Genomic DNA, 14,217 nt, shown 5'->3' with positions numbered 1-14,217 from the left:
AAGTATTAAGGTTCTATACTAGGGTAGTGGCTGTATGAGTGGAGAGAAGGGGATGTATATGAAAGATGTTTAATAATATAACAAAGATTATTACTTAAAAATAATAAAGGTAGAAATGACAAGATCTAACAACAGATTGAACATCTGAAGTAAATACAGGTGAGAAGTTGAAAAAGACACTAAGATGCACATCTGGGTGTCTAGTGCCCTTTACAGTGATAGGAAAATTGGGAAGTAGGGAAATTTAGGAGGAAGTTAATTCTATTTTGGATATGTTGACTTTGAAATTTCTACAGGACTTCCAGATTGAGGTATCCAAGGGGCAGTTGGTAATGCAAAATTGGAGCACAGAAGAGAGGTTAGAGCTGCATATATAGCTAACGGAAGGATCTACACAGAGATGATGGTTGAACCCCATGGGAGCTCTTAATATAACCAAATGAGATACTGTAGAGAGAAAAGAGAACAGATCCCTTACAGACCTTAGTGAGGACACATAGTTAGCAGATGAAAACCAGCAAAGGATCCTGAGGAGCAGTCAGACATAGGAGGAGAATCAGGAGAGAGCAATGTCATGAAAATCTAGCAAAAAGAGAATATCCAAGAGAAAAGAGAAATTAATAATAGTGTCATAGGCTGCAGAGAGGTCAAGAAAGATGGAAGAATAAACATGGTACATATATAAATATTTACAAAATGTTAACAAAATGAATTTAAGTAATTTTGGAGAGGAGAGAAATAGCACCTGAGGCATTAGGGAAGTTTCATATTGAAATTGAGTTGAGTTTTGAAAGAAAAAGAGGGATTCTAAGAGTTGGAGGTGAGGAAGGGAGAGAACTATAGGCATGGATGACTTGCCAAAGACTTGGAGTCAAGAGATCGAATGTTCTTTGTGGCAGACCTCAAGAAAGCCAGTCTGGCAGACCCACAGAGGTTAGGGAGGGTAGTGAAAGAGAAAACATGAGGGATTCAATAAGGCTAAACTCTCTATATCCCTACATGGGAAGATGATACTTGTAAATTCTTAAGAATTGTATCACTGTTAGTACAGTTAAAGGAGTATACATAGAGGGTGTGGATATAAGGTAACATTGAGGGGATGATATAAAAAAAAATTAAGGGGTGAGAAAGAGGATTCCACTGGGAGCAGAGGGAAAGGACAAATAGAGTGGGGTAAATTATCTCACATGAAGAGGCACAAAAAACCTATTACAGTGGAGGGGAAGATGGCAGGGTGGGCAGTAGGCATTACTTGAACCTTACTCTCATTAGAATTGGCTCAAAGAAGGAACAACATACATGATCAGTTGGGTGTAGAAATCTATCTTATCCTACAGAGAAGTAGGAGGGGAGAGGGTTAAGTAGACAGAAGGACTGACAAGAAGGGAGGACAAATTTGGGTAGATAGTGGTCACAAGCAAAACACTGGTGAAGAGGAGGGATGACTTTGCACAGCCCTGCCTCACTTAAATCTAATTCACTTGCAAGTCAAGACATCAACCTTCTGATGAACAACAACAACAGACAATATAAAATACTTGGGAGTCTGCATGCCAAGACAAACCCAGGAACTATACGAATACAATTACAAAACACTTTTCACACAAATAAAGTCAGATCTGAACAATTTGGAAAAATATCAATTGCTCATATAATAAAAATGATAATTCTGCCTAAATTAATTTACTTATTCAGTGTCATACTAATCAAATTACCAGAAATTATTTTATACAGCTATCTATTTCATAGGAAAAAATAATAAAATTCATCTGAAAAAACAAAAAGTCAAGAAGAGAAGGGAATTAATGAAAAAAAAAATGCAAAGTAAGGTAGCTTAACTGTACCAGATCTCAAACTATGTTATAAAGTGGTAACCATCAAAGCTGTCTGGTACTGGCTCAAAAGTAGATTGGTCAATCAGTGGAATAGAGTAGGTATATAAGACACAGTAGTAAATGACTATAGTAACCTAATAACCCAAAGACCCCAGCTTCTGGAATAAGAATTCACTATTTCATAAAAATTACTGGGAAAACTGGAAAACAGTATGACAGAAACTGGGTATAGACCAATATCTTACACCATGTATCAAGATAAGTTAAAATGGGGTACATGATTAAGACATAAAAGATGATACCATAAATAAAATAAGAGAAGGAATAGTTTACCTGTCAGATCTATGGAGAAGGGAAGAACATATGCCCAAACAAGAGATAGAGAGCATTAATAGTTGTAAAATGGATCGTTTTGATTACATTACGTTAAAATGTTTTTGCACAAACAAAATAAGTGCAGCCAAGATTAAGAGGAAGGCAGAAAATTGGAAACAGTATAGCAAGCTTGTCAGATAAAGGCCTCATTTCTCAAATATATGCAGAACTGAGTCAAATTTATAAGAGTATAAGCCATTCCCTAGTTGTTAAAATGGTCAAAGGATATGAATAGGCAGTTTTCAGAAGAAGAAATCAAATCTATCTGTAGTCGTATGAAGAAATGCTGTAAATCTCTATTGATTAGAGAAATTCAAATTAAAACAACTCTGAGGTAGCGCCTCACACATATCAGATTGGCTAATATGACAGAAAAGGAAAATGATAAAATGTGGGAGATGATGGGGGAAGATTGGGACACTAATGCACCGTTGGTGGAGTTGTGAACTGATCCAACCATTCTGAAGAGCAATTTGGAACTGTGTCCAAAGGGCAATCAAACTATGCACACCCTTTGATCCAGAAATACCACTACTAGATCTGTATCCCAAAGAGGTCATAAAAAAGGAAAAAGGACCTACATGTACAAAAATATAGCACCTCTTTTTGTGATGGTAAAGAATTGGAAATTGAGGGGATGTCCATCAGTTGAGGGAATGGTTGAAAAAGTTATGGTATATAAATATAATGGAATACTATTGTGCAGTAAGAAATGATGAACAGGCAGATTTCAGAAAAACCTGGAAAGGCTTACATGAACTGATGCAAAGTGAAGTGAGCAGAGCCAAGAGAACATTGTACACAGTATCAGCAGTGTTGTACAATGATCAACTGTGAACGACAGCTTTTCACAGCAATACAATGATCCAAAACAACTCCAAAGGACTCAGAATGGAAAATGCTATCCACCTTCAGAGAAAGAACTCTTGGAGTCTGAATTCAGATTGAAGCATACTATTTTCACTTAAAAAAATTTTTTTTTGTGGTTCTTTTCTTTTGGCCTGTTTCTTCTTTCATGCACATACATATCCTATATCAAATTGCTTACCATCTTAGGGAGGAGGAGATAATTTGGAACTCAAAAATTTTTTTAAATGATTGTTAAAATTTGTCTTTACATGTAATTGGAAAAAAATTAAATACTATTAAAAAAATAAGGACATATAGATATGGAGAACACCAAACTAAATCATCAAAAAATAAAATTTCCTTAACATGAAACAACTGGTTACTTAAGTGGGATTCATATAAAAATTGACTGTGTAGTCAGAATATCGATTCTTTAGAGGAAAGGTGAAAATTAGATTAGAAAAAAGGCTAAAATCGAGGAGATTGAACAGTCACAACAGCTTCAACTTCCTCTTTTCAAATAAGCCATCAATACCAAAAAGTGGGAAACAGAAAAAGGAAAAATCATTCTTTCATGCAAAAGTTTTAACTGATACTCAACAGTTGTCATAATGGGAAGGGTGTAAGCACCCAGAAACTGACTTTGCCATCAAACAGTTCCTCTTCTTGTCAAGAGGGATAGATGTCAAGTCAGCACCAGTTTAGAATACGAATTCATTTGTAAAACACAATAAAAGAGGAAGATAGAAGATTATAAACATCATTGCCTTAAAAGTGGATGTAAAAATAATTCTAAAGAGTGAAGATTCATGTCATTCCAAGACAGTGCATAAATTACACAGGCAGGAAGCCAAGATGTATATATTTGAGAGAATAGATTTGTCAACATCTATATAATCTGACAAAATGTAATACATAAGAGTGCTGGATTTGGAATCTGGAAGAATTTAATTAGAATCCTAACATTTACTAGCTTTGTGACCCTGCTTAAATCAACCTCAGTTTCCTCATCCAGTCTTCTTATACTAACTCTCCCTCCCCCAACTCTTCATTCCAGTGACATTGGACTCTTTGCTGTCCCTCAAACAAGACAGTCTGTCTCCCAATTCTAGGCATTTTTATGGGCTGTTCCCCCATGCCTGGAATACTTACCCTCCTTATCTCTACCTTTTGGCTTCCCTGGCTTTCTTCGAGTCCCAGCTGAAAACTTCCCTTCTCTAAGGAAGTGTTTCCTGATATCCCTTAATTCTAGTGCCTTCCTTCTTTTAATTATTTCCAATTTATTCCATCTTGTATCTTTTTTTTTTGTATATAGTTGTTTGCATGTTGTCTCCCCATTACACTGTAACATCTGGGACTGCCATTTGTCTTTATTGTATCTCTCATGCTCAGCACAATTCTTGGCTCAAAGTAATCACTTAATAAATGTTTATTGACTGATTGACTGTAAAGTGGAGATAATGATAGCACTTCTCTCATAGGTTTATTCAGAGAATCAAATGAGATAACCTTAAGGCACTATATAAATGTTATTATTATCATCATTATTATTATCATTGCCTAGACCTGAATGCAGCATTTGGACCACAAACCTTAAAGTACTCCTTTCACGCCCCACCCCTCAACCATGTATGATGCAAGAAAGTAGAAAAGACATGCAGTCATATGAACAGTATAGAGAGGTAGCCATAAAGCTTTATGTTTATAATTTTGGACTTTATTCAAATGAAGCTTCTTTATCCTGCCTGTGCTATAAGCAGTGTTAGAGGAGAAAAAGTAAAAATCTCCCTAATTCAAGGAAAGGGGAAAACATCACCCTAGAGAATGGGAAAATTATATGATAGTCTGAGAAAGGGGCCCCGTTTCTTCACATTTTAAAAGGCTACATTCTGATTTTCATTCTTTTTGCTTAAACTGGGGATATATTGTTCAGCCCATAATCTCCTGTACAAATAAAAGCCCTAGCATATATATATAGCCACGTAAATGAAGGAATGAGTTTGGTGTGGTTTTGTTTGTTTTCAATTTTTCTGTTCTGTTTTGTTTTTCACAGATAACCTGTGGGGGGAGAGAGATTCAAAACAGTTAAATTTCTTGGGGCTTATTTCAGGTGGACAATATGTATTGTCCATAAATGAAGAAGCTGTTTTCTACTGGAAAGCCTCAACAGTTGGTGATTCTAAGTGAGACTTCAAATAGATCAGACATTTCTAATCTCATTTCTTTTATCTTTTTCTAGTTTGTACAAGACAAATATCTGAAGAAGCATCTTCCAGCCGAGACTCGAGCCTTACAAATACAGCAGTGCAAAACAAATTAGTGTCTTCCTTCCAGCAGCACACCAAAAAGGCTCTTAAACAGGTAAGGTTACTTCAGTGGCATTGTAATATTTATCCTTCAACATAGTTTTTGGAGGATCATGCATTAGGATTGGAAGTGAGGGACCTTACAAGCCATCTGTTTCAAGCTTCTTTTACAGGTGAATTGAGACCCTGAGAGCTTAAGTGACTTATTTAACCAAGGCCAAACAGGTACTAAGTAGGTTAGCTGGAATTTGAACTCAGCCTTTTATCTCCAAATCTGGCACATTTTTCACTGTGCCACATGCCAAAATATGTAGCTAACATATGGAACTATGCTCCAAGCAGGCACGCTCTTTAACCACCTAAGACTCCCCAGGACTTAACATTGCCTGTATACTTACAACCTTTTCTAGGCATTCTTCCTAGTCATCTGCAGCTTTATAGGACTGAACCTGTCCAGACCCTGGCACCCTCCAATCCTTTCACCTCCCTGTACTTTGCAGCCATACACAACTGTTTGAAGCTCTGTGACCACTCTACCCAAGGACAAACCTCAGTGGACAATAACCTACCTGGACTCATTCCTCAATGATAAACATACTTCCACCCCATCATCCCCACCCATAATTATGAAGCACCAGTTACCATTGTTCAACCCCATTCTCTATCCACCACTTTCCTAATTTCCACCCCTTCAAACACCACTTAACCCTGCCTCTAAAGCTACCTAACCTTTCCATTTTGCTTTCTGAAATGCCAACTCCATAGGCAACAAAACTTCTGATTAACTTTCTGCAGTCTGGCTTCTGACCTCATCATTCAACCAAAACTGCACTCTCCAAAATTGCTAATGATCTCTTAATTGCTAAATCTAATGGATTTTTCTTAATCTTCATATTTTTTGACCTCTTTACAGCCTTTTACATTATCAATCAGCTTTTTCTCACTGATACTATATTTTCATGATACTGCTTTACCTGTTTCTCCTCCTGGCTGTTGGACTTCTGTGTCTCCTTTGCTGGATCTTCATCCATGTTATGCCAGCTAACTGTGTCCCTCAAGGCTCCATCGTGGACTCTCTTCTTTTCTTCCTCTATGCCTGAGAGAGGTGACTTGGTGATAACAGCTCTCATGGTTTCAGTTATCATCTCTATGCAGATCATTCCCAGATCTACTTATCCAGCTCTATTTCTCTCTTGACCTTGGGTCTTGTATCTCTAATTGCCGATAACTATTCATCTTGAATTGGATGTCTTACAGACATCTTAACTCAACTTGTCCAAAACTGAACTCATTCACTTTTTCTCCAAACCCTTTCCTCTTCTTAACTTCTCTTTTATTGTCAAGGGTATTACCATATTCCAAGTCACTCAGGTTCATAACTTAAATGTCATCCTTGATTCTTCACTCATTCTTTTTCCCCCTCCCCCATTTTCAATTGGTTATCAAATCCTTCTATTTTATCTTCATGACATCTCTCTTATGTACCCCCCTGCAACCACTCTCTCTTGCAGTCCATTATCACCTCACATTTGGACTATTGCAATAACTTGTTGATTGGTCTTCCTGCCTCATATTTTTTTTCCACTCAAGTCTGTCTTCCACTCAGCTATCAAATTGGTCTTCCTAAAGGACAGATGTGACCATGTTATGCCTTATTTAATAAACTCCAATGACTCCCATTTATCTCCAGGTTCAAATATAAAATCTTCCATTTTGTTTTTTTGCTCTACTTTGTTTTGCCTTTCATAACCTGGCCCCTTCCTACCTTTCCAGTCTTCTCACACCTTACTCCTTTTCATGTGTTCTGTGATCCAGTGATACTGGCTTCCTGGCTGTTCCTCACATAAGACATTCCATCTTCCCACTTTGAGCATTTTTACTGACCATCCTCCATGCCTGGAATGATTTTTGTCTTCATTTCCACCTCCTAGCTTTCTTTAAGTCTCAGAAAAGTTCCACCTTCTATAGGAAGGCTTTCCTAGTTCTTCTTAAGCTTAGTGCCTTTCCTCTGAGACTATACTCCTCCCATCCAATTTATCCTATTTGTATTCTTGATAGTGCATATTTTTGCCTTTTTTTTTATCCCTCACGCTTAATCCATTCCAATCCAATGAACATTTATTAAGGGCCTACTGTTGTGCCAGGCACTATACTAAGCACTGGAGATACCATTAATAAGAAAAAGACAGTCCTTGCCCTCAAGCAGTTTACAGTCTTAATAGGGGGTGGAGGGTAGAGATCAACACACAAAAAAAAGGCAGGAAAGGTGGGGAGGATCCACTAGGGAGCACCAGGTGTGGGGGTATCTTCTTCTTTAGAGCAGCAGAGGCAGAGTGAAGTGATTAGAAAAAGTCCAGTTTCTGCTTTCTTGAAAGGAGAGCATTGGGAGGAGTTTAGTATTTCACCCTCCAGCCCTTCATTTAGAGGGGAGAGGAGACATGTGGTATCAATCAAGATTTGAGTTAGCAGGGTGGTGATGAGTTTAGAAGTAGTGAGCTTAACCTGGAAAGGGCATCTTGTTTCATGGAGTGAAATCAGGCAGAGCAACAGGTGTAGAGTGGAGTGAGCTGAAAAATTGACACATAGTAGGTGATTAGTAAGTGATATTAGTAATGTTTTAATAGAGTAACATGACTCATCTTGGCTACTGATTGGGAGAGTAATAATAGAATAACTATAATTTATTGAGTAAAGTATTGTAATCAAGGATCTGACATCATAGAATATATTTTGTTAATGTTGGTGTATAATATACTTTAATGATTTATGATAATTGCCATATGAGTTTCATAAATGTATGATGATGTATGTTGTAAAAAAAAAAAGGCTATTTGTGATCTGATGGAGTCAATCTGCTATTTGTTTTTTTCCCCCCTTAGATGAGTATTTGTTTTTATTCAGATGTTTAATTTGCAATTATAAAAAATATGAGGTAACAACTTTTCTTAATGTAATGGACATTATTATTTACATTGTGCTTTGGAAATTAAAGTGACAAAGAGGCAAAAAGCAGTAGTTTTGATATGCTTTTTCTGTTGTGCTAATGTCTGCAATGTTACTTCATTATATAAGATATACCAAACTTATTTGTTTACATGAAAGTTATGCCTTTTAAAAAAATTGCCTTGCTTAAGTGATTATATCCCATTTTTCTAAACTGTAAACTCCTTCACAACTCCAGAACAAGGATTATGTATTAGTCATTTTTATATTTTTCACAGTCCAGACCTCATTATATTTACTCTTTCAGAGTTCTTTATTTGGGTACATTTTTTGTCCCTTACTTCTATATGCTTATGTTTGCTGAAAAGTAAGGCAAGTTGACTGAACAGATATTTATTAAGTCCTTTCTATGTGCAAAGCACTATTCAGGGTGCAAACACCAAAAACAAATCATTTTTTACTGTGGTGGATTTGGGGGTCGGCCTGGATATAACATTTGCGTAGTTAAATAAATAAAAGGTAATTTGAGGAAGGAGGGACTTTAACCAGGTACAAAAGCAGAAGCTTCGTATTAGAACGGGTACCAGACTTGAGCCTTGAAGTAAGCTAGGGATCCTAAGAGTGAGAGGTAAAGAAGGAATACATTCCCACCTTAGGGGATAATTGGTTGCCTCACTCAAAGTGAGAACCTGGAAAGACCTTGCTTAAAAGGGCCAAAGTCTCCCACTGCATCCTGGGCCATCTTCAGTTGTCCTGATACATATCTGGCGCCACTGGACCCAGATGGCTCCAGATGGCCTCCTTCACTCAAAACAAAGTCAATTGCAAGTCATGTCATCATCTCCCTGATGTTATGGTCCTTCTCAAGAATGAAGGACGAACCACACACACAGGGATAATCAGAGCAAAAACAGAGAGATGGGAGATTTAGATATCTAATTCAAGAGTACAGGGAACCACTAGCAATTAGACAAGTTTGACTGGAAAAGTAGAATGTGTGAAATGGAATAATATGAAGTAAGTCTAGAAATGTAGGTTGAACTTCTATTGTAGCATGTTTTAAATACCAGGTTGAGTCATTTGCATTTTTATCTTATTATTCAGTAGGGAATCATTGAAGATTTTTGAGAAAGGAGTATATAGTCTAGTCTCAAGTTGGCTCCAGAAAAACAGGTTTATTTCAGAGATTCTTTGAAGTTTAAATTAGCTTGAGTTAAGGAAGACATTTTGTGGTCTGGGACTAACGTGGATATTTTGGATCTACTAAATTAATCCAAACCTTTGTTAATAATCTGGTAGTAATTCAGCTTTCCATCGCTCCTTGGGATTCAGGCTAGTGTCAGCCTTGCAGAGGAGTGTCTCCTCTAGTACATTTTAAATCTGCCTCAGTAACTGTTTCTGTGGAGTGGCCCCATAAAATCTAGAAATGGACCTTGCCTAGCTTCAGAGTTATTTGTCATGGAAAGAAGCGTGGCCCATAGTAGATTGTGAAATGGTCCTTGTAATTTCAATTTTGGTATTGAGCTCATTGAAAATAGATGGAACCTACATGTGTTATGGAGCAACTAGGTGGTAAAAGTGGATAGAGTATCTGGCCTATGGTCAGGAAGACTCGTCTTTCTGAGTGGAAATTTGGCCTCAGACACTTACTAGCTGTGTGACCTTGGGCAAGTCATTTAGCTTTGTTTGCCTCAGTTCCTCATCTTTAAAATGAGCTGGAAAAGGAAATGACAAACCACTCCAGTGTCTTTGCCAAAAAAAAACAACAACCCAAAATGGGGTCACAAAGAGTCAGACACAACTCAAAACAACTCAGCAACCACAAAAATGTCTTACTTGCCAGGGTGGGGTCAAGATGAGGTGTCAGAATGATGTTCTACTGATTATGTATGTAATCTTGTGTGCGTGACAATAAGCAAACTTTTGTAGGATGCATTTGATTACACTTCCAAGAGAGCAAGAAATTCAAATGACTATTTCTTATTAACATTAACCAGATATGCTGAGATCCAGAATATTCCATCCTTACTCCTGTTAGTTAAACAAAGAGAATTTTACATTTTAAAGATGGTTTAAAATGTTATTCAGTCAGTATTTGAGGGCTCACAGGGCATATGACCCTGTTGCAAGTTAGTGTTGTCATATTATATGTCATATCAGATACTGGATTGAACAGTAACCTGTAAATAATAAGGTGATGTAGGAAGTTTGTTCATGTATTGAACCTGAGGCAGCTTGATAGGATGTAGGTTGTGCCAGTAGTCAGGGAACATAAAAATCCTCGTGCCTGGCACTAGATGACAGTTTACCTGACCTTTTAGAGAGGTTGGCCGTCATGAAAGAAAAGGTCTGTAATGTGAAGATCTGAAGAATGAAAGGATTATTTTTCTTACGTTTATCAGGGTCTGTTTGGGTAAAAACTCAGAGGCAGGAGGAGAGAAGGGAAGGCAACATGGTAATTTCACTTGAATAATTATAGAATAGACTTTATCAAGGGCAGATAGAGGAAACTGAAGTGGGTTTTATGGTGGCTAGAGGGCCTTGAAGGTCATGATCCCAAGGTTGTGTTTAATTTGAAAGATGATGTAGTATCCTTATAGGACTGTAAGAGATATTGTTTGGTTTTTGTTATAAATTTATTCATTACTTAACATGTAATTATAATATTAATATGACTGTCAGATTGTTTGAAATTTATTAGTTTTGGACAAATACTATCATAAATAAAACATTTCTCAATTTAGGAACATTTGACTTTAAAAGTGTCTCATATAATAGAAGGTTAAGAGAAGTCTCAAGATCACACAGCTAGTGAATGGGAAAACTGTAACTCAAGTCTCTTGACTCAATTCAGTGAAGCAATCCTACAAAATATAATAATAATTTTGAGATATATTAATATATACATATATGTGCATTTGTGTACCTATCTTTAAGATGTGAAAAGCACTTTACAAAAATTATCAATCAGAAAATGTTAAGCTCCTGCTATGTATCAGGCATTGTTTTAACTGCTAGGGATACAATGACAAGTGAAAGAGTACCTGCCCTTAAGGAGTTTATAGTTTCATAGACTGATAGGTATAAAAATGCTGATGACATGCTTTAATCAAGAAAAAGGAAAGTTATAGAGTTTTAAGTGAAATTAGATATAATAAGAGCCAGTATTAGCATCCCATGAAGCCTGGGAAAGTGCCAAGAAGTTCCCATCCTCATTTCTACACTATCTACCTTTTAATTCTCCTCTCAATTAAAGCTGCTTTTTCTCAGGTACCATCATTTAAAGGGAAAAACAAACCTAAAGTCTCATTCAGTTGTTTCACTTTTTATCACTAGTATTGTAATTGTATTGTTCTCTACAAACTTCAGCTATAGTATAGGTTAAATATACTTCCTTGGGTTAACCTAGGAACTTACACCGCATTTATTACATTGAGTAAATTGGAAAGTGTGTTCTGTACTCCAAACTGACTTAACAAAAACAATTATAACACAATACTTTTGTAAGTTAGGGACTGTGCCGACATAAATATTGAGAAATGCAGATGTGAATAAAGAGAATTCTACTTATGTTTAGCATAGATAGTAGAATTGTAGATTGAATAGATAAATAGATTTAACAAAGGGGTGACTTTCATAGTCTTAAAGGATAAATTTAATAATCATAGGATCTAGCACTCTGTGTTCTTGTTCCTCATTTTCTGTATATACCTTGATTTGATTTAATATTTTAATTCTGTATTCTCATCATTCAGATGTTTAAGAGTTTTACAGAGTTATTCCAGTTTTAATATGGAACATATATATATAAATATATATATATATATGTATAAATACATTTCTAAAGTGGAGATAATGATACTACTTCTCAAGGTTGTTTTGAGAACATGTAAAATGCTTCACAAACATTAAAGGGCTATATAAATTCTAATATTGTTATTATTACTATTATTATAAGAACTTATATATGTTTATGTATATAATAAGCAAGATTTGTTCCATTTCTAAGTTATTCTTTGGTTGTTAGCTACATACCAATTATTTACTGAAAGCTTACTGACTACTGGCCCTGCCAGAGTTATAAATTCCTTTTTCTATTCGTTATTTATTTTATAACAAAGGAACAGCTTAGGTACTGGGAGAATCTAGCCCCAAATATACAACATGCATTTGTTTGATTAATAATCAGATACTTATTGAAAATTCATTTTAAAGAAAAGCTAGACTAGCAGAATTTTGCTTAGATTCTTGGTAATTGCCTAATTTCTTAAGTACTTGCTCTATGTTGAATTTGAAATTGCAGCACCCTCAGCAAATATGCCACCTTTAAAAAATTTTACGTAGCTATATGATTATGTTAAACATTAGCCAAATGTAATGGTCTATGTGTAAGACTCTTCCCAAAGTTCATATCAAGTCACCATATTAACAGTCCTTAGATATGGTCAAGACAGATAATTTATACCAAATTATTTTTTATAGTGAATAATGATATATTGAGGTTCTATGACCATAGGGTAATAGATTTAAATCAGGAAATGATCTTTCTTGGACAATTAATCTAACTCTTCATTTTACAATTTAGAAAACTGAGGTCCAAAGGAATTATAGGACCATAAATTTAAACCTGAAAGGTACTTAAGAAGTCAATGAGTCTAACCTCCTCATTTTAGAGATGAAAAATCTGAATCTCAGAGAGATTAAGTTTCTACATGAGGTCACACAACTAGTAAGTGTTAAGAGTTGGGGATTTGACCCCAGGTTTTCTTACCTCCAAGTTGTAGCACTCTACAGTTCAGTGACATTGGCATCCTTGATTACATCTCTTGTATAGGTGTTTTCACTGGTTGTCCCCCATAAATGAAATGATCTGCCTCCTCATTTCCATCTCTAGGTTTCTCTGGTTTCATTAATGTTCAGCTAAAGTCCTTTCTGTAGAAAGCCTTTCCTGATCTTCATTCTAGTGCCTTCAGTCTATCTTCTGCAGTAAACTAACTTGCCTACCGTTACACAAATAGTGAGTAAGAGAGGCAGGATTTGAAAATAGACCTTCTGACACCAAATCCAGTGCTGTTTACACTATACCACAGGATAATATATGTGATATGAATGACAGCCTGGAAGAAGAGAAACAAAAAGCAGTAACATTAAAAGAAAACATAATTGCCATACAATCAAAATATATTAATCTCAAAAATAGGATGTGTAGAGACAACATAAAGATTATAGGTTTCCCAAAAGAATATTGGTCAAAAACTCCAAACACTTTAATGCAATTAATAATACAAGTAATTTAGCCAAAACTTAACACCAAAAATAAAGTACCAATGAAAAGAATCTATAGATCAACACAAGGGAAAAAAAAAACCCAACAACTTATTTATCAAAGCTCAAGACATATAGTGGTTAAATTTAACAGTTCTAGTGATAAAAAATAAATTTTTGAAGCCACCAGGAGAAAGACCTTCTAATATAAATAAAAGGAAGTTCAAATGGCATTAAACTATTCTACACCCTCCAGAAACTGCAGAAGAGAATCGAATAATTGTGTTCCCCAGAGCAAAGTAAAACCTAAGGTGACCTGCCATGAAACTCTGAACCTAACCATTAGTGAAAAAAGATGGTTGCTCAGTAAACAAGAGTCATTTGAAACATTCCTAGAAAGAAAATGAGACTTGAAGAAATTACTTGCTTCTTTTGAGCTCGTCATTTCTTATAGCACTGTAGTATTCCATCATAATTATATACCACAACTTGTTCAGCCATTCCACAATTGATGGGCATCCCCTCAATTTCCAATTCTTTGTCACCACAAAAAGAGCTGCTATAAATATTTTTGTACATATAGGTCCTTTACCCCTTTTTTATTTATTGGGATATAATAGTATTATTGTGGGATGTAATAGTGG

General features: G+C 35.8%; 1 protein-coding gene across 1 annotated transcript in view; it reads left to right on the top strand.

The window, feature by feature from the left end:
• LOC114031694 (putative Polycomb group protein ASXL3) overlaps positions 1–14,217 on the top strand; it is a 205,001-nt gene that overhangs the window by 96,208 nt on the left and 94,576 nt on the right. Inside the window, exon 4 of the mRNA XM_027846847.1 lies at positions 5,299–5,420. Coding sequence (XP_027702648.1) covers positions 5,299–5,420 — 122 coding nt within the window. The remainder of the gene's footprint in view (positions 1–5,298; positions 5,421–14,217) is intronic.

This window comes from Vombatus ursinus, unplaced genomic scaffold (assembly GCF_900497805.2).
Source record: "Vombatus ursinus unplaced genomic scaffold, bare-nosed wombat genome assembly UNPS02015255.1, whole genome shotgun sequence".
Lineage (NCBI taxonomy): Eukaryota > Metazoa > Chordata > Mammalia > Diprotodontia > Vombatidae > Vombatus > Vombatus ursinus.
This window is presented reverse-complemented; position numbering and strand designations above follow the sequence as displayed.